A 26,380-nucleotide genomic window follows, 5' to 3' on the forward strand; every position below is an offset into this window, starting at 1 on the left:
TTCGGTATTAAAATTCACTTCTCCCAGGAAAAATGCACCAAACCAGGGTTAAGGAACAACTTCTCAAGGCTGATTTCTTCGTGAATAAAATTTGTTCATCTGAGGTTTTAATTTTATAGATGTTTTAAATTTAGTTATATATGTATATAGATATATAAATACACCTCTGAGACACTGTATTGATCCATATATAAGAAAATAAAAGCAGAAAAAAGTTACTTTGGTGAAGTTTTGGAAACGCAGCCACAGTTAGGTGTATACTTAAGCAAACATAACAGTGTCATGATGCTGCGGAAAATTATTCAGTAAGTTCTGCGAGCACCACATAGTCCACAATTGCAGATGCACTTTAAAAACACCCTAAGATGAAATTTTGAAGCTGCTTAAGAGTGAAATAAAACCAAAATAGGGTGTAGAGCTTCCTGAACCCTTTGGGGTTGTCCAAGGAGCATTATCAGTGTCTCCTTGGGATATGAGAGCTGATTTTCCAGAACAGTTTGGGGAATGCTACCTGAAATATTAGTACCATCATTCCTAATTTTATTTTTCAGCCCTAAAAACATAATTTGTTCATAAACTTAATTTTGTTTCTATTGTACCAGCCTTTTTACTAATTCTCAGTAACTTCTACTTTAATTAAAAACAGCAAGTTCACAATCATAATACTGTAACTTTCTTCTCTCACTTATAACAGTAGTTGAGGTCAAATTGTGTCTCATCAAAAATTGAGCCCCATCCCTCTCTAAAGTCCTGAGCTTTGGCACCTATGGCATAATCATTTAATCTTTTTATCCAGGCAGGACACAGATCCATCCAGGAGTAAGAAAACAACTCCACTCTGGCTGCATTCCATAGGTTCTTTTGAATCCCAGGTTCTGATGTTACAGTATATAAATCAAAAGTAGTTGTAAAGACTAACCTTGCTCAGACAAGTAGGTGTTATGCTTTTTTTCATCAAATTAGTCTAATTTTTGGAAGTACAGTAGGCTTTAATTTGCTCTCATCAGGTTTTGAAAATGATCAGTACATTTACTATTTGTAAAATAAAGGTTTTCTGAGAAAATTATTAGGAATGGTTTTGAAAAGATGTTTATTATGGGGCAGTAGCGCATTGTTCCCAATGGGGTGGGGAAGCCTTATTAGAATCACGGATGCAGCTTTTTTCAAAATGTGTGTCTCTAAACACACGCAGCCCCTGTCCCCTCCCCCAGCACACTCCCTCTCACAAGCCTTTGATGAGCTGAGGAAGGATGGGGGGCATCATTATATGGAGAAAAGCATCCAGGGTGATCCTGATTTCAACCCTAATCCATGTGTTCACATTGCAATCACCTGAGAAGCTTTCAAAGCAACCCAGAGTCACACCCAGTGCCGGTTAAGTCAGAGCATCTCAGGGCGGAGCCAGGCGGTTTTCAAAGCCCCTCTGAGGATCCCAATTACAGCCAAGCTTGGGCAGCACACTGCCTGGTGAGAGGGCAGGAGGGAGAGTCTGCCGCTCACCATTGCCGGGACCTTGAGCAAGTCAGTTTTCACCTTGGTTACCTTACCTGTAAAATGGGTTGTTGAATTAAATGTCATCACAACTTCCTTGGTTCTTTTCAGCTTATATGCTTCAAATTCTCTGATTTTAAAATCAATTTGAACATGAAACTGTTTGAAGCCCTATAGAAGTACCCATTAGATACTAACAATGTTACAGGCCTTTTTACAAGTGCGCATATTCTATAGACCTAGTTATAAAATTCAATTTTGCTTTCCCTTAGTTATTTTGAGCTTCATTTTAGAAACTGAGAGCAAAGAGGAAAAGCATATAACTTAATCTACAGTACTCCTTTGTTTCATATTACACGGAATCTGCGAATACCTTAGGAATACAGTACCTTACACAGTACCCGAGGACGTACATCTGCTCATTAAGATTGCACTTAAACTAATTTGGAAATAAATGTTATTAATATTACACTATAAAACTAATTTGGAAATAAATGTTATTAATATTACACTGTATACTGTTATGCTGTGTTGTTGGCACTGCTTGTTTTAGGAGAACTAGACCTGTTGATTTTGTAGGTTCTTAAATGATTTGGTTTGGTATAGAGAATTTTATTTACCTTTAGGGAAATGATGGAAGATGGGTGGGTGGAAAAACTACTGTATGGCTTAAATTTAAGCATGTGTACAAACAGGTCTATCTTGTACAGGATCAAAGATTCTATGGTGAAGGGGAAATGACAGGAGAAGTGTGTAATAACTTACATATTAAAATAACCAACCACAACATGTCTTCTAACAGCATATCCCCTAGCATTTTGGTTTTCCTAATTTTGCTCAAAGCCAGAGAACTGCAACAAGGTAAAACGTGCCCATGAGAAACTGTTCTGAATGAGGATTTCATGGCCACTGGGCCCTGGGAAGGCCCTTCCCCACCACAGTCCCTTTTAAGACATGCCTTCAGACCTAACATGGACTCAGTTCTTCCATTTTTTTCTCTCCACAGCCTGGTATTAGCAATATATTACCACATCAAGAAAAGGTGAGTTTTAAAACCTGTCTTGTTATTCTAGCTAATAAACTTACAAGATATAAAGTTTAGTATTAGTTAATAAATATAGTCATTATTGGAGTAAGCTGTAGAGTGCTTTTATTACATTATTAAAGTGAATCATTTTTGTCTTAGGACTCAACCCTTAAGCTATTGATCCCAAAGGATATTTGTTTATGTGGGCTGTACTGATATTTACTGTATTCGAAATTAGAAATTAAAATTGAGAATTTAGAAGTAACTCCCTTGTATGTTGAACCATGGTTTTTTGTAGCACTGTTGAAATGTTGAGCTGGATAATACTTTTTCCTGGGGGCTGCCTTGTGCGCTGTAGGCTGTTTGGCAGCATCCCTGCCTGTCCTCACTAGATGCCAGCAGCACACTCTCCCCGCGCCACACGGGGACAACAGAGCATGTCTCCAGCCGGGGCGGGATGCTTCCTGGGGACAAAACACCCCTGATTGGGAACCATAGTATTAACATAATTTTGTGTAAAAGAAAATTACTTTGCACAACAAAAACGTTGAGTGGAAATTGTGTCATTTACTTACATTTTTGCAAGTCTCCGTATGTCTGGTAATAGAAGGCAGCTGATCTCATGTATACCCTGTCTTCAGTCATTTGTGATTACTTCAGTCATCTCGATAATTTGTTTTGAAGAAACAATGTGAAGACCATGCCTCATGTAGCTGTATGGCTAGAAAAGGGTGTATTTTTAAAGCCTTCAGATAATTGTGCATATTCTTTGATACTATACCCAAAGTTCACAAATGCTGGTTTCTTAAAGTATTTTCAATGAAATTTTAAATCATATCCATGAACTTGCAGTAAGGTCTCTATTAAATTAATATCCATTCAGATATCTTATATGCTGAATGAATCTTTTTATTGTAAATAATTTTATGATAATATAATACATTGGTCATTTGGAAAGTATTGGTTCACATTTCTTTACACAGCATTAAAACTCACTGTTGTTAGTTAGCATCATATCACCACCAGTCTTCCCTGAAAATCCTTTAAGTATTGAAAAGCTGTCAGGCTCACACAAAAAAGATACAGGTTTTCCCCAGCCTTGATTTTTAGCTTGATAGCTTGAATTGTGTCACTGGCAGCATATATACAAGTTACTTTCCTTGAAGTGACATGCTCACTCTTCAGTTTTGAGAGACTGACAGTTGTACTGTCAAATAAACAAGTTATTCCATGAAAAAGTCACTTGTTCAGCTCACAACTAAGTCACAACTGCTCTTCCTTAACAACCACATTTCGGTATGCAGAAGTGCTTAATGCATACTTTCCCCCTTGCTCAGATAGAAATAAGAATCAGCGTTTAATAACACCATCCTTACTGCTTTGTCAAGGATGTTCTCCAGTGAAGCAGAATTTGTTTTTCCACCAGTGGCCGTGAGGAATAGAGTGACTCCTAGCACAGGGCGGTGCCCCTGCCTGGACGCAGGCTCAGAAGCCAGTTTTACTGACTTTTCTTTTATACAGTCATTGCAGTGTCAGTGTAGACACAGGCAATGCCTTAGGATTTCTATAAAAACAGTTTTGGCCTCATGTGTCTCCTGAAAGTGGTCTAGGGGAACCCCAGAGGCCTGCAAGACACATTTGGGGAACCACTGTGTGGAAAATTAAACTTAAAAGACTAGTTTTCCTGGCCAGTGCAGCTCAGTTGGAGCATCGCCCCAAGGGGGCAGGTTCCATTCCCAGTCAGGGCCCATGCCCAGGTTGTGGGTTCGGTTCCATCAGGCCACGTTCCTGGGTTTCAGGTTCGATCCCCAGTTCGGCGTGTGCAGGAGGCAGCCTTTCCATGTGCATTTTTCCCCTCACTCCCCCTTCCTCTCTAAAACCAGTAACTGGTCATTTTAAAAATAAAAAGTCAAGTTTTTAACTCAAACTATTTAAAAGAGACAAGAAGAAACACATAATAATAATATAGGAAACTAACAAGAGAAGCGAAACTGGGAAACATGAGTCTCGTATTCACACGAATGGCCCGGCTCCTGCTCGGTGACGCGCTCCTGTGTGGCCCAGGGCGAGGCAGCGGATCGCGTCTGTCTGGGTGACCAGCGTCGCCTGTCAGGGAGGGTCAGCGCCTGGAGGGGCAGCTCTGGCTGCTCACTGTGGAGGAGATTTCACAGAATTGGATGTGCTGGGTAAAAAGAGGCCAGAAACTTCTTACGGAATCTAAGAATTAGTAGGACTCTGTAGAAGGTTAAGCTTCTCCCTCCACCTCTCTCTCTATTCCCAGCAGATGTGTTACTAAAATATTAGCAATTCCTGGATTTGTTTTTAAAATCACCTTCTTATTTTATAGAGATGGAGACAGATCCAAGGACATTTTTGATGAGAGGCTGCACCCGCTGACAGTAAGTATCAGTTGTACTGAGGCTGTATTCTTTCTCATACAATTGTGTTTATTCATGATGATTTGCTTTGAAATTAATCACTAGAAGAAAATTACTCTCTCCAGCTTGAAGTCAAAATTATCTTCCTTTGGTTTTCTTCCTCATCTCATGTTCTACCTAATTATTTTGCAAAAAGAATGTTGTATAGGAAATATGTCAGTAAGAACTGAGCTTCAGCTTTGTACAGGTGGTGAGCTAAGGTGAGTAAACATGCCCCCTCCAGAAAAGTATTTCGTTTTAAAAGATAGTTTTCGGTAGCATCAAACAATATGAACATTTGTAAATAAACCTAACAGATATGTGAAGGTCTTTATGAAGAAAATTAAACAACTATTTAAATTTTGAATTAATTAGAATGACAAGAAAATTTCCAGTTCCCATCTTCTGATGCCCTAGAGCAATATGTGACTGCTGCCTGCTGTTTAGCACGGCACAGCCTTAGGGCCCTGTGGGTACAGGAAACTGGAAACACATTTTCAGAGTTGGTTGCAGAGAAGTAGGACATGAGGGTGAACAAGTCCTTTGAGCCTAAAGATAGTTTCCATTTAGATAGAATTCTGTATGGGGAAGGTGAAAAGGAACATGTAACTTTTCTGAGGTTGTGCCTGCATTCATCTTAAATGAGTGTAGGTATTGAATCACTATTGTTTTTTTAGGTCTCATTGTTTATATTTAAAAGACTAAAAGACATGTCACCCAATCAAAATTATTTTCAGGGGCACGTGGGCACAGGTAGGAGATAGGTCTCCTGAAAGCACTTCATGTTTATCTTCAGTGGATACTTACATTGCATTTTTCCTTCTTTCAGCAGGAAGCGGTTCCAGAGGAAAACTTTGATGATAATCCTGATCCCCAATCTATTTATACATTCATTCGGCCTTTTTTCAATGCCCTAAAGCTAACAGCTGAATTTTCAATAACAACTTTGGTAAGAGTTCTTTCAGAACTTTGATAAGGGAAACCTATCAAAGGAATTGAAATACACACATTTAAGCTTAATAATCATTATAATTTCAAATCCCCTTGCTTTTGTCATCCCAAAAGAATTGCTATTAAAGGCAGCAGGAGAGGTTTCCGGTTTCTCCCTCCACACCTCGAGACGTGCACATGCAGTGCACATATGTGCACACCTACAAGGTGTGCTGATGGGGCAGGATGTTGGCAATAACAAAACTTTGTGGGCCCCAGGCAGTGACCGAATCACTGTAGGCCTAAGCTGAGTCCCAGGCTGTATTCCCCAGGCAGTCCTAATGTGTGTCCTCATTGGAAACTAGAGCTCTAAATTATCTGTTCTTTGGATGATGGGTGTTCATCCATCCTTGCTGTCCTCTTGTGCCTGCCCATGAAGTTGCCCAGGATTCTAGTTGCCTGCTAAGCTGCAGCTGTGTGAGGACCTTTGTGTCATTCATACAGAATTCCTATGGTCAGATTGTATCATCTGGAATAGGTGGTCCTATTCTAGTGAGAAGTAATGGGATTGTACTAATTCCTGCTCCAGCAAACCTAAAGGGGAAAGCCTACTGCTTGGTCTGGAGGGAAAGATTCCTTAGGTCAGTGCCGCCTCCTTCAGTATTCAGTTCAAATCTTGGAGAGGCAGTGCGTGCTTCTAAATAGAGACCCCTGAATGGGCAATGGGTCAGATGCAGGACTTTTCATGGAGCTACCAGCCACTGGGAGTGCTTAGCACATGCTGGAGAAAGGCAGGAGTGGGGCTCCCATGAGGGGAGCAAGTGATACAGGAGGGAGAACATCTGGGTTGGAGGAGGCGAGTCCTTTGTAGACGAGTTAAGCTCGATGCACCTGGGAGACAGCAGAGTGGAGGTCTCTAGAAATCACTCCAATGCATGGAATTAGAGCATGGATCTGAGCTAGAGGTAGGGAATTAGGATTAGCTGTTCAAATGCAGAGAAAGAATGTGAATAAAAAGTGTATAGAAGACAGAAGAGTGACATGAGTAGATATTCAGTGGACATTTATGGAATGAGCAACTTCTTGGCAGCATTTAGCATTTTCACCACACTCTCTTGAACCTCACTTATCTTGACTTCTATTTATTATTTTCTCCTTTTGCCACCACTCTAAGCCAGTCCTGGGGCCTTCTCCCTTTAGTGTGATAGTCCTTATAGATCTAAGTGCTGAGGATGGAGAGACCTCACTGGACTGGGAAGATGAGGAGCTCTGGCCTTACAGGCAGAGGGGACAAGTGCAAGATTCTGAGATGAGTATGTGTTTTTTGTGATTGAGGAACAGTGAGGTATGGCCATTGTGCTCTGAGTGGAATGAAGGAAAGAATGTAGGACATGAGGCCATAGAAGGGCAAGTCCTATATTACAGGGCTTTGTAGCTTGCAAGCCATGGGAAGAAGTTACATTTTTATTTGTTTGATGGGAATCCTTTGGCTGATATTGAGCAGGGGAGAGAAGTGCTCTTAGTTAGAGGCCATCCTGGCTGCTATGGGGAGAAGAGACTGTAGCTGGGAGTCCAAGTGGAGGCCAAGAAGTCAGCAAACAATAACAGTGACTCAGGTGAGACGTGAAAAGTAGGAGAAAGCAGTCTGATTTCCAATGACAGGTGGAGATGACAAGAATTGCTAATCGATTTGAGCAGGGTAACTTTATTGGCGGGTTTTGGCCAAACACTTAGGTGACAGTGCCCTATATGATGTTAGGGAGTGCTTGGGGAGGGGGGATGAAGAGCTCTGGTTTGTATGCCAAAGGCATCGATGGCCTTAGCAATAGTAGCTTCAGTAGAGTGTCAGTGCCAGGGGCAGACTAAAGTGGGTTGAGGAGAGAATGGGAGATGAGAAGGAGCATCAGGGCATTTGCTGTGAGCAACGTGAGGAAGCAGTCTTGGGGCTGCGGGGGGTGGGAGGGGAACAACATAAACATTCACATTGGGGGCAATCTCTGGAAGACAGAGGATTCTTCAGAGAGAGGCAATTGTGGGAGGTGTTCTTCAGGAGTGGGACGAGATCGGCTTCACTGATAGAAGAGTTTCAGTGAGAAGAGAAATCTCAATTCCACTGACACGGGGGGGCAAGTGGTATAAATGAATGAATAGTGCCACATAGCACATCTGCCAGTGAAGGTGATGAGAAGCTGAGAGGTTACCAACATTGTATAAGTGCCTCTAATTATTCCCATAAAGTAGAAAGTCGAACTTTGTAAGGAGGTTCATTCTTAGAATACCTGACAGCGCTGAATTTTGGGAGATTGTCAGAAACTTTCACTAACAAATAATGTTCAATAGCCACTTGTGTTTTAAAATACTGTTGAGTTTGAAGACCTTTGGTAAATCTGAGCTGTCAATCTGATAACCTCAGACAGTAAAGATACTCTTCAAAATGGGACTTTCTTTTTTTTGTCCGATGGCACACATGCTCTACTGCAAAGCACCTTTTGAGGTAACAAGTCACCGCTTGCCTCTATAGCCTTTCTTTAGCTGTTAACTTCACCCAGTTCTTTGCAGAATAGACATCCACTATGTGAAAGAAATCACGAAACCTCACCAGCTACCTGGCAGGTTTAGAGGAGGACCAGGGATAGACGCTGGCAGCTCTGTTACCACCTGAAACCAATAGAATTGACTCAGCTTCTGGTTGTGTGAGACAGAGATGAATTTCATGAAATGATAATGGAGATGTGAAGCTTGGGGGATATAACAGGACTGTTCTTTGTGTGCGTGTGTGTTTCTTTCAAGGACACTAAGTCCAGGAATACTTGACAGCTGCTCGGACCTGCCTCAGGCACTCCTGTCTGTCCTGCCTGTCCTGCTGCACCCACAGCAGCCACTGGGGGTTTCTCTTGACAACAAGGTTTTTCCTTCAGCTTGTGCCACAAAAGGACTAGTCACTGTGTAAAGAAGATACAAATGTGCTCAGTATTTCCAGGGATTTACATACTCAAGTGCTCTGTAAAATCGCCCCATAACTACCAGCCAGGTATGAAGCAGCGCGCATGGCAGGCACTCAGGCATCTGCGCCGGGCCTGGGTGTGCTGCCCTTTACCAGCGGGATGGTAATAACATTCCTGCAGGGAGCCCTTTGCCAAGGTGTCCATTCATTCCTGTGACCGAAAAGTGGGCTGGGAATTCACATGGGCAAAGTAAGCAACCAAAGTATTTGGTTTGCAGCTGTGACTTGGCCTCTGGCGTTGGCTGGCCCAGCAGCCTCTGTAGAACCTAAGAGTAAAAGGCGTGTCAGAAACAGATGAAATCTGTCATTCCTAACAGTTCTTATCGCAGCAGCTAAACTGAACTAGAATCAAAGACCAGTGTTCTGCTTTTGCAGATTTACTTAGAACGACTTACAGTGTATGCTGAGATCGACATTTGCCCCACGAACTGGAGGAGAATTGTTCTGGGAGCCATTCTTCTTGCTGCCAAGTATTTGAAAGACCGGGCTGTATGGAATTTGCACTTCTGCCGAATCCACCGGGGCATCACACTCAAGGACATGTGAGTTGGAAAGGTTTTGGTGAACTTTCTAACCATTTTCCAATACCTCAGTTGCCCCCATAAAGTTTACATATTAAGAAATATTTTTAAAGGTTCCATTGTGCAGAGAACTGAATGAGGCATACAAGTACATTCAATTTTGATATACTTCACTAATCAGTAGGCCTTCATATGTTATTGTTGTAGTAATCTCTGTGATAATTTGAAATGTATTTCTCTGATGGTTATTGGCAAACATTTTCGAAGCTCACATCCTAAAAGAATAGTACTATTAATATCTTCATGGCTTTCTGAAAGCTGTCTGCCAGTTCCAGTCCTTTTTCCCCCTCTTCTTTATTATTTACTTCCTATTTTTTCCAATAAAACTTTACATTCAATATTATTTTGTATTATTCTCAGGTGTGCAGCATAATGGTTAGAAAATCATACGCTTTGCAAAATGAAATCATGTGGTATTTGTATTTCTCTGACTGACTCATTCCACTTAGCATAATCCCCTCTAGGTCCAGCCATGCTCTCTCACACATGGTAAGATTTCACTCTATGCTAAGATTTCTTTTTATGACTGAGGAATATGCCATTGCTTTTTCATCCACTCATCTATTGATGGGCACTTGAGTTGCTTCCATAGCTTGAGGATTGTAAATAATACCGCAGTGAACACAGAGGTGCATAGATTGTTTTGAATTCGAGTTTTGGGTTTCCTCAGACACATACCTAGAAGTGGAATCACTGAGTCATAAGGCAGTGCCCTTTGTAATTTCTTGAAGAAACTCTATAATGTTTTCCAAAATGACCGCACCAATCTGCCTTCCCACCAAAAGTGCAAAAGTGTTCCCTTTTCCCAAATCCTTCTCAACACTTCCTGCTTGTTGATTTATTGGTGATGGACATTCTGACAGGTGTGAGGGGAAATCTCATTGTGGTTTAATTTGCATCTCTCTGATGATTAGTGATGTTAAGCATCTTTTCATATGTCTGTTGTCCATCAGTGTGTCCTCTTTAGAGAAGTGTCTGTTCAGGTCCTCTGTCCATTTTTAATGGGATAGTTTGTACTTTTGGTTTTGAGTTATATTCGTTTTTTATAAATTTTGAATAATAACCCCCTTACCAGATATATTATTGTCAAATATGTTTTCCCATCAGTGTGTTGTCTTTTTATTTTGTTCATATTTTTCTTTGCTGTGTTAAAACTTTGTAGTTTGATGTAGTCCCATTTGTTTATTTTTTTGTCTTTGCCATGTTCAGGTGATCTATCAGCAAAAAAATATTACTAAGAGAAATGTTTCAGGTTTTATTGCCTCTTTTCTTCTAGGAGTTTTATGGTTTTGAATCTTACATTTAAGTTAATAATCCATTTTGAGTTTATTCTTGTATATGTTGTAAGAAGGTGGTCTACTTTCATTTTTTGGAAGTATCTGTGGAATTTACCCAACACCATTTATTGAATACACTGTCTTTACTCCACTGACTGATCTCTCCTCCTTTGTCAAATATTAATGTACCATATAGGTGTTGATTTCTTTCTGGACGTTCTATTCTGTTCCATTGATCTATAGCTTTGTTTTTATGCCGTTACCATGCTGTTTTGATTGCTATAGGCTTGTGGTATAGTTTGAAATCAGGTTACGTGATACCTCCAACCTTGTTTGTTTTTCTCTCAATTGCTGTGACTATTCAGGGTCTTTTGTGGTTCCATATAAAATTTTGGCTTATTTGTTCTACTTCTGTAAAACACCATTGGTATCTTGATAGGAATTACGTTGAATTATAGATCGCTTTGGGTAGTATGGATATTTTAAAGATGTTAATTCTTCCTATCCATGAGCATGGTATATGCTTCCATTTATTTGTATCTTCTTCAGTTTCTTTCTTCAGTGTCTTGTAATTTTCCAAGCGCAGGTCTTTTACCTCTTTGGTTACATTTATTCTTAGGTAGTTTTTGATTCAATTATATGTGGGATTGTTTTGTAGTTTGCCTTTCTGATAGTTCATTATTGGCACATAAAAGTGCAACTGATTTCTGGATATTTATCATATGCCTGGCTACTTTACTGAATTCATTTGTCAGTTCTAGTAGTTTTTTGGTGGAATCTTTAGGGTTGTCTTTACACAGTAACTTGTCATCAGCAAATACTGACAGTTTTACTTCTTCCTTTGCAATTTGGTTACCTTTCACTTTTTCTTACTGCCTGATGGCTGTGGCTAGGACTTCCAGTACTGTGTTGAATAAGAGTGGTGAAGGTGGACATCCCTGTCTTGTTCCTGATCTTAAGGGAAACTATAGCAATTTTTCTTCATTGAGTATGATGTTAGCTGTGTGTTTGTCATATGTGGCCTTTATTATGTTGTGATATGTTCCATCTGTTCTTACTTTGCTGAAAGTTTTTATCTTGAGTGGGTTATGGATTGTGTCAAATTTTTTTCTGCATCTCTTCATATGATCATATAGTTGTATCTTTCATTTTGTTTATGTTTTTGTGTGTCAGGTAAATGAATTTGCGGATATTGGACCAACCTTGTATCCCAGGAATAAAGTTCACTTAATCATCATGTATGACCTTTTTAATGTATTGCTGAATTCAGTTCGCTAATATTTTGTTGAAGATTTCTGTATCTATGTTCATCAGGGATATTGTTGTATAGTTTTCTTTCTTTTTAGTCTATTTATCTGGTTTTGAAATTAGGGTAATGTTGTCCTCATAAAATAAGTTTGGGAGTCTTCCATCCTCTTAAATTTTTTGGAATAGTTTGAGAAGGATTACCTTCAGTTCTTCTTTGAATATTTGGTAAAATTTATCTGTGCCATCATGTTCAGGACTTTTGTTTGTTGGAAGCTTTTTTTTTTTTAATTATTAAAACTTCTATTTCATTAGCTGTAATCAGTCTATTCAGATTTCCTATTTCTTTTTGTACACTTTTAGAAGATTGTGTATTTCTAGAAATTTATCGATCTCTTCCAGATTATCTAATTTGTTGAAATATAGTTGTTTATAATCTTTTCTGATAATCCCTTGTATTTCTTTGGTGTCAGTTGTTCCTACTCTTTCATTCCTGCTTTTATGTATTTGAGTCCTCTTTATCTTGATGAATCTGGTTAAAGGTTTATCAATCTTGTTTATTTTTTCAAAGAACCAGATCTAGGTTTATTGATCTTTTGTATTATTCTTTTAATTTTTATTTTGTTTATTTCCACTATGGTCTTATTATTTTCTTCCTTCTACTCGATTTGGGCATTGTTTGTTTATTTTCTCATTCCTTTAGGCATAAGGTTAGATAGTTTATTAGAACTTTTTCTTATTTTTTGAGGAACACTGGTATATGAATTTCCATCTTAGGACTGCTTTTGGTGTATTTAGTAGATTTTGGGTTGTTGTGTTTGCATTTTCATTTGTCTCAAGGTACCTTTCAGTTTCTTTCTTGATCTAATTGTTAACCCGTTGATAGTTTAGTTAAATGCTACTTCATTTTTTAAAATCTTCATCTGAGGATACGTTTTCATTGCTTTTTTAGAGAGAGAGAGAGAGAGAGAGAAACATTCCTCAGCTGCCTCCCATATGTGCCCACACCAGGGATCGAACCTACAACCTAGGTATGTGTCCTGATAGGGAATCGAACCCTCACCCTTTTTGTGTACATGACTGTGCTCTAACAAAATGAGCAACCCAGCCAGCGCAGTTGGGTGTTATTCAGCCTCCATATGTTTGTGTGTTTTTCAGTTTATTTTGCGGTTAACTTTTAGTACTATACACTAAAAAAGTTAATTTAGTGTATAATACTAAAAGATAATCTGAGAAAATTCTGGATATGATTTCAGTTTCCATAAATTTATTGAAACTTGTTTTGTGCTCCAACATTCCATTTATTGTAGAAAATATTCTCTGTGCACTTGAAGTATATTTGCTTCTTTGAGGATAAATGCTCTGAAAATATCAATTCAATCCATACGGTTTAGTGTGTCATTTAATATGGGTGTCTCCTTGTTGATTTTCTTTCTGGAAGATCTATCCACTTATGTGAATTGGGGTGTTAAAATCTCCACCTGTGACTGCATTGCTGTGGATTCTCCCTTTATATCCATCAAGATCTGCTTTATGTATTTAGGAACTCCTATGTTTGTGAATAAATGTTTGCAAGGGTTATATCCTCTCATTGGGTTGATCCCTTTATCACTATGTAGTGTCCCTTTTGCCTCATATTATAGCCTTTGTTTTAAAGTCGATTATGTCAGATACAAGTATTGCTACCCCAGCTTTTTTTCCCGTGTGCATGAACTATCTTTTACCATCCGTTTACTGTCAGTCTCCATATTTCTTTCAATCCTAGCTGGGTCTCATGTAGACAGTATATATATAAGTCTTGTGTTGTTATTCAATCAGCTACCCTTTGTCTTTTAATTCAAGCATTCAAGTCATTTACACTTAAAGTGATTATTGATCGATATATATTTAATACCATTTCATTCCTTATAACTGTATGCCTGTTTTTCCTTTCATATTGTTTTTTTTAAATTTATTTTATTTTTGTTTAAAATATTACAAATGTCCCTTTTTCTCCCCAATGACCCCTTCCACCCTGTCCCATCCCCCTCCCCAGTCCCTCTCCCCACCATTGTCCCTGTCCTTGGGTTGTGCATATATGCATATAAATTCTTTGGTTACTCTCTCCCCCTCCACGCACCCGCCCTCCTCCATCCCTCTGACATTTGTCAGTCTCATCTATGCTTCCATGTCATTGAATCTATTCTGTTCATCAGTTTCTTAAGTTCTTTAGATTCCATGTATAAGGGAGATCATGTGATGTTTGTCTTTTGCTGCCTGGCTTATTTCACTTAGCATAATATTCTCCAGGTCCATCCATACTGTCCCAAAGTTATAAGATTCTTCTTTACAGCTGTGTAGTATTCCATGGTGTAAATGTCCCACAGCTTTTTTATACACTCATCTACTAATGGGCACTTGGGCTGTTTCCAAATCTTGGCTATTGTAAACTGTGCTGCTATGAACATCAGGGTACATATATTCTTACTGATTAATGTTTCAGGATTCTTAGAATACATTCCTAGGAGTGGAATCACTGGGTCCATCAGGCAGTTCCATTTCCAATTTTTTGAGGAACCTCCCTACTGTTTTCCATAGTGGCTGCACCAGTCTGCATTCCCACCAGCAGTGGACTAGGTTTCCCCTTTCTCCACACCCTCGCCAGCAGAAGTCGTTTGTTGATTTGTTGATGGCAGCCATTCTGAAGGTGTGACGTGGTACCTCATTGTGTGTTTTTTGTTTTTTTATATATATATTTATTGACTTCAGAGAGAGGAAAAGAGAGGGAGAGAGAGAAAGAAACATCAATGACTCATCATTGATCCAGCCCACAACCCGGGCATGTGCCCTGACTGGGAATCGAACCCTAGTCGCCTGGATCCTAGGTTGATGCTCAAATGCTGAGCCACACCTGGCCTGGCTCATTGTGGTTTTAATTTCCATCTCTCTGATGATTATGGACATTGAGCATTTGTTCATATGTCTCTTGGCCATCTGTGTGTCCTCTTTGGATAAGTGTCTATTCAGGTCTTTTGCCCATTTCTTAACTGGGTTGTTTGTCTTCCTCTTGCTGAGTGCTATGAGTTCTTTGTACACTTTGGAAATTAGCCCCTTATCAGATACATCCTTGGCAAATATGTTTTCCCAGACCGTGGGTTTCCTTTGTATTTTGAGGCTGTTTTCTTTTGCTGTGCAGAAGCTTTTTAGTTTGATGTAGTCCCATATGTTTATTTTTTCTTTTGTTTGTCTTGCCCTAGGAGATGTATCAGTGAAAATTCCACTATGTGGGATGTCTGTGACTTCACTGCCTATGTTTCCTTCCAGGATTTTTATGGTTTTGTGACTTACATTTAAGTCTTTTATCCATTTTGAGTTTATTTTTGTGTATGGTGAAAGTTGCTGGTCTAGCTTCATTCTTTTGCATGTATCTGTCCAATTTTCCCAGCACCACTTATTGAAGAGACTGTCCTTACTCCATTGGATACTCTTGCCTTCTTTGTCAAATATTAACTGACTATAATGGCGTGGGTCTATTTTGGGGACTCTGTTGTGTTCCATTGATCTGTATGCCTGTTGTTGTACCAGTACCGGGCTGTTTTGATTACAGTGGCTTTGTAATACAGTTTGAGTCTGGTAATGTGATCCCTCCCACTTTGTTCTTTTTTCTCAAGATGGTTGCAGCTATTTGGGGTCCTTTTTGGTTCCATATAAATTTTTGAAATGTTTGTTCTAGGTCTGTGAAATATGCTGTCAGTATTTTAATAGGAATTGCATTGAATTTATAAATTGCTTTGGGTAGTGTGGACATTTTAATGGTATTAATTCTTCCAGTCCATGAGCATGGTATATTCTTCCACTTGTTTAAATCTTCCTCTATTTCTTTTTTCAGTGTCATGTACTTTTCCGAGTACTGGTCTTTTACATCCTTGGTTAAGTTTATTCCTAGGTATCTTATCTTTTTAGCTGCAATTGTAAATGCTACTGTTTTTGTAGTTTCTCTCTCTGAAAGTTCATTGTTGGTGTATAAAATTGCCATTGATTTCCGGATGTTGATTTTGTATCCAACTACCTTTCCAAATTCATTTATCAAATCTAGTAATACTTTGATGGAGTCTTTAGAGTTTTCTATGTACAATATCATGTCATCTGCAAATAATGACAGTTTTACTTCCTCCTTTCCAATTTGGATACATTTTATGTTTTCTTTTTGTTTGATGGCTATGGCAAGGACTTCCAGTACTATGTTGAATAAGAGTGGTGAAAGTGGACATCTCTGTCTTGTTCCTGTTTTTAAGGGAAATGGTTTTAGTTTTTGCCCATTGAATATGATGTTGGCTGTAGGTCTGTCATAAATGGCCTTTATTATGTTGAGGTATGATCCCTCTATTCCCGCTTTGTTGGGAATTTTTATCAAAAATGTGTGCTGGGTTTTGTCAAATGCTTTTTCTGCATCTGTTGATATGATCATATGATTTTTGTCCTTCATTTTGTTTATGTGATGTATCACATTTATTGATTTGCAAATGTTGTACCAACCTCGCATCCCCGGAATAATTTCCACTTGGTCATGATGTATGATCTTTTTAATATATTGCTGGATTCGGTTTGCTAGTATTTTAGCAAATAGACGGATCATACCTCAATATAAAAAAGGCCATTTATGACAGACCTACAGCCAACATCATACTCTATGGGCAAAAACTAAAACCATTTCGATTAAAAACCTGAATATATTAGCATCTATGTTCATCAGGGATATTGGCTTGTAATTTTCTTTCTTTGTAGTATCTTTATCTGGTTTTTGGATTAGGATGATGTTGGCCTCATAAAAAGAGTTTGGGAGTTTTCCCTCCTCTTGAATTTTCTGGGAGAGTTTGAATAGAATAGGTGTTAATTCTTCTTTGAATGTTTGATAAAACTCACCTGTAAATCCATCTGGTTCAGGACTTTTGTTTGCTGTGAGTTTTTTTTATTACTGCTTCAATTTCATTAGTTGTTATCAGCCTCTTCAGGTTTTCTGCCTCTTCTTGATTCAGCTTTGGAAGGTTGTATGCTTCTAGGAATTTGTCCATTTCCCCCATGTTGTCCAATTTGTTGGCATATAGTTGCTCATAATATTTTCTTACAATCCTTTGTATTTCTGTTGGGTCAGTTGTTATATTGCCTCTTTCATTTCTGATTTTACTTATTTGGGTTCTCTCTTTGTTTCATGGTGAGTCTGGCTAAACGTGCATCAATCTTATTTACCTTTTCAAAGAACCAGCTCTTGGTTTCATTGATTTTTCGTATTGTTTTTTTAGTCTGTATGTCATTAATCTCTGCTCTGATTTTTATTATTTCCTTCCTTCTGCTTCCTCAGGGCTTTACTTGCTGTTTTTGTTCTAGTTCTTTTAGTTGTTGTGTTAGATAGGTCATCACATCTTTTTCTTGTTTCTTGAGATAGGTCTGTAATGCTATGAATTTTCCTCTCAGGACTGCTTTCGCTCTGTCCCATAGGTTTTGGGTTGTTGTCTGTTCATTTTTGTTGTTCTCCATGAAGTGTTTGATTTCTTTCTTGATCTCCTTGGTAACCCATTCATTGTTTAATAACATGCTGTTTAGCCTCCATGTGTTTGAATATTTTTGAGTTTTTTTATAGTGGTTGATTTCTAGTTTCATGGCATTGTGATCCGAGAAGATGCTTGATATGATTTCAATCTTCTTATATTTTTAGAGACTTGCCTTGTGCCCTAACATGTTGTCTATTTTTGAGAATATTCCATGTGCACTTGAGAAGAATGTGTATTCTGCTGCTTTGGGGTGAAATGTTCTATAAATGTCAATTAAATCCATTAGGTCTAGTGGTTCATTTAAGGTCTGCATTTCCCTGTTGATTTTTTGTCTTCCTTTCATATTCTTAAAGAAAATACTTTACTTTTCTTGTAATTCTGTTTTGGTATTAGCTTTTTCTTGTTTAGGAAGCTCATTATTTCTTTTTCAATTTTAAATGATAATCTTGGTGGTTAGAGTAGTCTTGGCTGTAGATCCTCTGTTTTAATGTCTTTGAATATGTCCTGCCTGTGCCTGTGGCCTGAAATGTTTGTTGAGAAATCAGTTACCATGATGATCACTTCCTAGATATTAGCATAGGCCCTGCACAAGGATGACATGCAAATTTGTGCAGTGTTCCATATTTTTAGACAGTGAAGTATGCAGCAGACTGACGTATATCAAAAGAAAAGGCTGAGTTGGGAAGAGATTAAGCAAAGAACTTATAGGCATATATGCACAACGCATGGACACAGAAAATAGTACAATAAAAGCCTGGGAACAGGGTGGCAGTAGAGTGGAATGGATCTAGGGAGAGGAAGGAGACATCTGTAATACTTTCAACAACAAAATAAAATTAAAAGATAAAAAGGAAGGCTTTAAAAGTAAAAAAAAACAACAAAGAAATCAGTTACAGTCCTTTGGGAGCTCCCTTTTAGGTAACTAACTGCTTTTCTCTTGCTTCTTTTAAGATTTTCTCTTTGTCTTTAATCTTTGCCACTTTAATTATGATTTATCTTGTTGTGGGCCTCTTTGGGCTCGTCTTGTTTGGGACTCTCTGCACTTCCTGGACTTCTGTGTCTTTTTCCTTCATCAGGTTAGGGAAATTTTCAGTCATTATTTCTTCAAATAAGTTCTTAATTACATGCCCACATGCTCTCTCTCTTTTCCTTCTGGCATCCTTATGATATTGATATTGTTACCGTTTATGTTGTCCAGATGTCCCTTAAACTATCCTCATTTTTTACAATTTTCTTTTCTTTTTGTTCTCCTGATTGTTTTCTGCTGCTTTGTTTCCAAATCACTGATTCAGTCCTCTGCTTCATCTAAACTATTATTTATTTTTTCAAGCGTACTTTTCATTTCAGATATTGTATTCTTTTTGACTTTTTTTTTTCTGTTGTCGTCACCTGAGGATATTTATCCATTGCTTTTCAGAGAGAGTGGAAGGGTGGGAGGCAGGGAAGGAGGGAGAAAGGTGGAGAGAGTGAGGATTATTGAAGTGAGGTAGACACATCGACTGGTTGCCTCCTGCACGTACCCAGACTTGGGACAGGGAGTGAACCAGCAACCCAGGTATGTGCCTTTGACTGGGAATCAAACCCATGACCCTTTGGTCCTCATGGTGATGCTCTAAACACTGAGCAACACTGGGCAGGGCCTGACTGGTTCTATTTTATGATTTCTAGGTTCTTTTTCATGCTGTTGAAGTTCTCACTAAGTTTTTTCAGCATCCTTATAACCACTGTTTTGAACTCTGTATCTGGTAGATTGCTTGCATTCATTTTCTTTAATTATTTTTCTGGGACTTCTTCTGTTTTTTCATTTGAGGCATGTTTCTTTGTCTCCCCATTTTGACTGCCTCTCTATGTTTGTTTCTGTGTATTAAGTCATTCTGCTATGTGTCTCTGTCGTGGTGGTGTGGCCTTATGTAGTAGGTATCCTGTGGGACCCTTGGCACACTATGTGATCACATTTACTGGTGCTCCAGGAATGGTTCTTGTGTGAGATATGTAAAGCCTTCTGTTGTATTTTAGTTATGATTGCTGTTGGCCCATCTATGTGTGGAGCTGGCCCTCATGCTGGTTGACTGTGGAGATTGACCTTGACCACGGTGTATGAGCTGCTGTGCAGGAGCTTCCACATGAAGCAGAATTCACCTCAGCGGGGTCTTTGCTTCCTGAGATCTCCCTTTGAATGTGCTGCTTATGGAGCTAATTGAGTCCTGCTGTGATGTTGTCTGAAGCTTGCCACTGGGTGTGTTGGTTTTTACGCCTTTTGGGATTGACTCATGCAAGTCAGTGTCTGACTCTACCTGTGACTGGCCCTGGGCAATCATCTTGGAGCTATAAAGCGAGTCACAGTTTGCTGCTGCCCTTGCTTTGACTGGGAGTGCATGGGAAGGGCCAAGCTGCTCATCAAGGCCGCCTCCCACCAGCAGTGAGCTTTAGTGCAGGTCAGCAAAAGGCCCAAGGCGATTCGCAATGCACCTTTACCTGCCTCCACTTGTAGGCTGCCTGTTAAGTTGGGTCACTGAAAGAGCCTCTGGCAGCACCAAGTTAGGTGAGTTACGTTCTCAGTGAGTCATCAGGTAGGAGCCAGTGGTGTTCACCAGGCTGATACATATTCAAACTTGGTGTCCGTGCCGAGTCTCAGGCCACTCAGAAAAAAGTTCCCAAAGTACATCAAATCCAGTTGTCAAATGCTGGGTGCCCACAGACTTTTTGGTAGAGCAGTGTCTCAGGGAGTCATCTGGGGTCAACCAACAGAGTTTATCAGGCCCAAACAGACCAAGATTTGGTGATGTGAAGAGACGGTTCTAGACCAGTTGAATATTCGAGGGAAAATTGACCCCTGACTTGAAGCTACACAATTCAGCCTTCCTTGATTTAGCTGAGAGCTCCTGGAGACCCCAAGTCCAGTAGGGCAGGGCTCTTAGGATTCCAGACGGTGGAACTAGTGGATCTCTTAGGGGGGTGGGGTGGGACTTGTTAAGTTCTAAGGAAGGGGGTGGGGAGAAAAGGCCCCTGACCCAAAGCCACACAACTCAGTCTCTGACACACCCTGAGTCTGCCCAGACCTCCACACCCTCGGCCCAGGTAGCTGAATTTTCTGTCGGATATGAGCTCTGCAGGTTGAGAGGACAGGGATTGGAAGGGTGAGATTATGCTTTCCCTCAGTGTGATATCATAGGAGAAGAGTCTTCAACCCAAGAAAGATGATGTCTGTGGGCAGTGGGCTAGAGGGACTCAGCACAGAGATCCTGGCAGCTGTCCCTTAGCTCTCTGCTCAGAGCCACACATCCCAGTTTCTTTTCACTAGTGTGCACTGAGCCACCCTCCTTTTGTTTGTGCTTAGGGTAAGTGACCATAAACAAGATTTTGTGTGCTGGCTCTTGAGGACGGGACCTGGGTTTCTATGAGACTCCTGTCTCTCCCTGGAAGATAGATCCCTGATGATTTTCATAGCCAGCTGTTATGTGGGCTCCTTTTCCTGGCTCTGGTGCTCTGGGCTGGGGAGCTGGGCGTGGGGCTGAGACCCTGTGCTTTTAAGAGGAGACCTTTGTAGCTGAGATAGCCCTCTGGGTGCTTGGCCAGTGCACGTGGGAGCCGGGGCCAGCCCTTTTCAAGTCTCTACCCTTCCTACCAGAAGCCTCTCGATGTGGCTTCTTCATAAATCCTTGGTTATAAGACTTCTACTCAGCTAGTCTTCTATTGGTTATTCAACTTGATGGTTCTATATTTTAGTCCTAATTCCAGTTTTGTCCTGGGAGGAGTGAGGGTAACTTTTACCTACTCTACCACCCATTTGGATCCCAGTCAACATTTTTCTGTTGTCTCCATTCCGTTTTTAAGGGGCATACATTTGGCTTTTTAAATAATTTTTTGGCCACTGTTATGGCCTTAGCGCCACTAGACTGTTGAGTGGGTTACAGCTCAAACCTGAGTCACACATTGTATATTTGCATTTACTGTTTTTTTCCTCCTTTTATCTAAAGTTGTGTTGTTAAAGAAACCATGATAGAAGATTAGCCACATATACAGGTTTCAGATTCTTGTGCTCTCTCCTGCTCTTTAATGAGCATTTCACATGTTTAAAAATAGGTCTGTTGATTTAGGAAGGTCCTACCTCTCAGGCAGTTAGAGAAACATCACTGGCCTCTTCCAGTGCCCACCCCATTTGAGAATTTTCAGGGGCACTCAGCAACCACAGCATTGCTTTGTGGGAAGCTATAGGTTACCCATGAGGGTGCTCCTCAGAGCTGGCATGCAGAGATGGGAGTGGAACACCAAACATCACAAGGAGTTTTGATCGGGCCACATTAACTGCTGTGAAGGGCCCTGAGGGTGGTAGGCAGGATGAGCCCAAAAGGTATTTCCAGTAGACAAAGTGCCTACCTGACAGTGAAAATGTCTTTGTGTAACGGGGGTCCAATATCTGGTGATGAAAAAAGATTTGACTTTGGGTGGTCTGCACAGAATGCCATATACAGATGATATATCAGAGAACTGTATGCTGGAAACCTATATAATTTCATTAAGCAGTATCACCCCAATAAATTTAATAACGATTTTCAAAAATGTCTTTGTGGGTGGCATTTAAGAAAATGTGGGAAGACCCCCCTAGATTATATTTGACAGCATAGGAAATTGAGATGATGGTGGGCAGTAGCCAGAATTGGTTTCTGTTACCTTTTCTCATTACTCTAGATAAATGCCCTTTCAGAATGACCAAAATGCATATTGAGAACTAACATGAGGATACTTGTGATGAAGAGAAGGGTCCAGGGATTATCAGTAGCTCAAAATGGCTTTTGATAGAAAAGGACACTTTGATAATCATGTAAAATGAGTAGTCAGAGTGACCTTGCTGGTAATAATCTTAGCAAACATTATGACAGCAAATAATAAAATTGAAACCAATGGAATTAGTTTTCTGCAGGAAGTTGCAGAAGCTAAACTGACTTTGACACCACTGTCATCAGTCTTCAAACTTGTCTCTGGAGGGAAGGATAATTTGTGCTCATGAACAGTAGCCCCACTGTGGTGGCAGCTGAAGCTTTCTCAACACCTGCAGCTCACCCTGTGGGCCTCTGGCTCTCGTTATAACATCAGAGAACGTGCAGGAAGCTGTGTGACGTGTCATCGATGAGAGCTTCAGGGGAAATGGCGGCAGTGTCTAGGTATAGATTTGTTGTAGAGAATGCTCTTTGAGTATGAACAGAGAAACCCCAGGAGCTATGTTTATAATAGGCTGCTTTTGTTAATGATCTGTGGAAACTGGAAGGCACTATAACCGTGTTTCATGTACATTGGTATCATCCACCTGCTGTTGTCTCCTATTGGTAGTGATCTCCTTGGAGTCTAAGCTGGAAAATTGGTGTCTATCAGCTTTTTCTTAAAAATTTCCAACATCTATGTGTCTTTTGAGAATATGATTTCCCTTCAAAAGAATAAGGTAAACTGAACAGCCTGCTACTCAGAAAATTTGCTGTGCCCTAAATGGTCTGCCATCCAGCCATGTAGCCACTGAAAAACTAAAAAAACAACAGAGAATAAACCAGACGCTGCATGATCGGTAGGCATCACGCTTTGCTTCATGATTAATCCCTGTGAAGGGAAGTGGTGACCCTAGGAAGGTGCTGGATGTCACAGTTAACATGCAGTTGTGATGAAATTGTAAAAGGGACAGTAAAGTGCATCTATTCCTGTTGTAAGTCCTGTTTAGCTGGTTATCAGAACTTTATCTGATTTACATTTCTGTAGATTTATGGCCAATGGACAGGAAATTAATTTTGGAAGTAGGTTCAGTTAGGTTTAAAGTGTAACAAGTGAGGAAAACCTCATCTCTGCTCATATTCTGACTGTTCTCCATACCGGAGAACGTCAAGCTTTTGCTGACCTATCCAATGGATAAAATATTAAAGCTTTAAAACTAGGAAAGCAAATATGTTTGAAAAGCTTCTCTTATGTTTGTTGAGGTATTTATCATTTTATTAATGACTATCAAGGGATGACTGTGAAGTAGTACAATTTACTGTAATTTTATATTTATTGAACTTCTTGGCAAGTGACAGCACTATGGTCACATAGCAAAGGGACTGCTCCCAAATTTCCTTTCCTCCTTTATTGAACACACCTCACCTGGGAATGTCCCCCTGCTGTTCTGGGAAGGGGCAGGGCAGGCTGAACATTTCGGGATCTCATCCCCAGCGTGGGGAACACTGTTTGAGTTTGACTCTAGTGCTCGCTCAGAAGCCATATCATAAGGTGGGCTTAGTCCAGCCAAGACATCGATCTGTAATCTTCTGCCTTCCAAAGTTTTAAAAGTGTGTCCAGGTCTGTGAAAGTGACAGTTTCTCTCCCCAGTAAGGTTCAGGTGAACAGAAACTTGCATGTGCCCTTTGACATTAGCCCCGTGCACTGGGGGCGGGGAGGGTTCCCCTTTCCCCCTGAGCGTGGCATCTTTATTTATTTATTTACTAGAGGTGATTCCTTGTTGCCTCAAGACTTGTCCCTCTAAGATAATAGTGGCAGCTCTCAGTGGCCCCATTTGCTGCCGTGGCGATGTGCCCGCTCCTGTGTTGGCACATCTCTCCTTTCATGAGCCCCTTCCTGGCACAGGCCTGGTGAGGAAGCCCGCAGGGTCTCAGCTGAGAAACAGCCCCGCAGCTCCTGCCGCCCGCACCGCAGCGGGGCCTGTGCGCGGGGAGGAGCGGGAGCCTCCAGCTGCGCCGCCGGGACTCTGGGGAACGAGCCCGGGCCAGCAGCACAGGGCTCGGGGACGTCCCCTGCTCCCCCTTGTCCCGAACTCAAAGTGCTGGGGTGCGGAAGGGCCCCCGCCCTGCGCCCTGGGCGCTGTCTGAGCGTTAGCGCAGCAGCGCAGCGGGGCCTCTGCGGTCTCGTAACTAAGTCAGAGCAGCCTCGGGCTGAGCCGGGCCTGCGGGCGCCCGGGACTGACGCGCCCGTGTGGGTTTTGTGTTTTCCTTCTTCCTCAGAAATGAGCTGGAGACGCAGTATTTATTTCTACTCCGGTTTCGTCTGCACGTCTCTGCCAGTGTCTATGCCAAATATTATTTTGACCTTCGGTCCCTAGCAAGTGACCGCAAATTGCCTAATGAGTTTGCTTGTCTGCGAAAAGAAAGAGCACAGGCCCTGGAGGTAAGGCTGCGGAGTCACAGAGTGGGGTTTCCACCAGACACCAGACACCATCTGTGGGTAACTCAGATTATGTAGGACAATGAAAAGCTTTTTAAACTACCAGGGTGAAGAAGACTTACTAACTCTTTCACATATTTCCGGTATCTCTTATGGTTGATAGGAAGAATCCCACATTATAAGAAAATTGTCTTTTCTGTGACCATGATTCAGAGTATTTTAAATCAAATTTAATCTTTGATGGTTTTTTTGAAACTGTTCTTTTTTGTAACCATACATGAATAATTTCTTACAATTGAATCACTAATCATATCTACAAACATAACCTACTTACCACCTTAACTCACTTTGCAAGTTCATGCCTTTTCTGTATGTGTCACAGTTCAGTCCTGTGAGTTTGTTAGACAAGCTCACCTGAGGGACCTGTATTAATTGTGGAATGTGCGTTTCAAATACTCACAGTAGAAAGTACACGGGCTTTTAATGGAAATGGTAAAGTACATGGAACAGCCATATTTATGGCTTATGACCTTTGGTGATACAACAAAATTATTCACAACTGAAATGGACACTTTTAAAATGGACACTTTCTGTGGGACTTTGATCGCACTTTAGGAAACGGCGTGTTTCTACCATAATTAACTTGCAAGTGAAACAGTACCTTGTGGTGCTTCAATCATTAGATCTTTCCTACCTTTCAGGAAAGTACAGCAGAAGCCTGTCTCATTTAAATTTGCTTAGAGCAGATAATAGCTAATAAAGACTGGGTAGAATTTAAATAGCTGAGTAACACTGATTTTGCCCCCGTGTGTTTATTATATTTAAGGGACCAAGTGCGCAGGCAACAGGTGATAGTGTTGTTAGGAGCCTGTCACGCCTTAGACACCGTTGAGAAAACCCAAACTTTAAAATAAACCCTCCGTCCCCCTTTCCTCTGGCCGTCTAATCACAGCCCCTAAGAGACTCGCCTCAGTGAATTAGCTTAAAGGAGAAGCCCAAGGGCTCGGCAGGGAGCCCGCAGCTGCCCACGGGCAGGAGCCGTCACCCGCCTGAGGAAGCGGCATGTGCGGCTCAGCGGTGGTGCTTTCTGTGCTCAGGCTGCAGCCCTGTGATTTCTAACGTGTCTGTGCTCTCTTTGATTCCTGCTCCTAGGCCATTTCCAGATATTGTGAAAACAAAAACCTGTGCAGGGCGGCTGTAAGAAAATCCCGCAGCTGCGATAACTTTAGTGCTGCGCAGCGGGCCAGTGCCATCTTATCTTAAGTGAGGAGTGAGGGGCTGGGACATGGTGAGCCCCTCATGTGCCACGAATGGAGAAATGTCACCGCTCCTGCTCAGACCCAGCTAAGTGATTTCCTTTTAGGGGAGAAATGAGGGGAATTAACATGGTCAGCTTCTCATCTACAGTAACAAGGGCTGTGGAAATACAAGGTTCCTCTTCCAGCAAGTTTAGTATTTCCTCTTAAAACAGAAATGAAGATTTTCAACATCATGAGGAACTCTTTTAGCCTAAGCTTAATTCATGAGCCTTAGTATTTTTCATTTCCCTTTTGATTATTTTAATTACTAGAGGATATTACATTTGTTTATTTTTGCTTTCATTTTTGGAGAAAAGGGAAATGTGTATCTTAAACTTTTCTAAAGTTCTAGTTAACCACCTACATAACATTCTCTTTTGAGCCTTCATGCTCTCATTTAGAAAGCTTAAAGTACCTATTTCTATATACTATAGTTTTAAATGTT

At 40.6% G+C, this 26,380-nt stretch overlaps 1 protein-coding gene and 1 pseudogene across 1 annotated transcript in view; both read left to right on the forward strand.

Annotated features, from left to right (window-relative positions):
- LOC148094329 (cyclin-Y-like protein 1) overlaps positions 1-25,900 on the forward strand; it is a 42,136-nt gene extending 16,236 nt beyond the window's left edge. The window contains exons 3-7 of the mRNA XM_087817637.1: positions 2,498-2,533; positions 5,765-5,884; positions 9,245-9,411; positions 24,478-24,640; positions 25,790-25,900. Of these exons, the coding sequence (XP_087673763.1) occupies positions 2,498-2,533; positions 5,765-5,884; positions 9,245-9,411; positions 24,478-24,640; positions 25,790-25,900 (597 nt within the window). The remainder of the gene's footprint in view (positions 1-2,497; positions 2,534-5,764; positions 5,885-9,244; positions 9,412-24,477; positions 24,641-25,789) is intronic.
- On the forward strand, positions 18,067-18,128 carry LOC148094330 (U6 spliceosomal RNA; annotated as a pseudogene).
- Positions 25,901-26,380: the final 480 nt, after the last annotated feature.

The sequence above is a fragment of the Miniopterus natalensis genome, chromosome 1 (assembly GCF_054644295.1).
Source record: "Miniopterus natalensis isolate mMinNat1 chromosome 1, mMinNat1.hap1, whole genome shotgun sequence".
Classification (NCBI taxonomy): Eukaryota; Metazoa; Chordata; class Mammalia; order Chiroptera; family Miniopteridae; genus Miniopterus; species Miniopterus natalensis.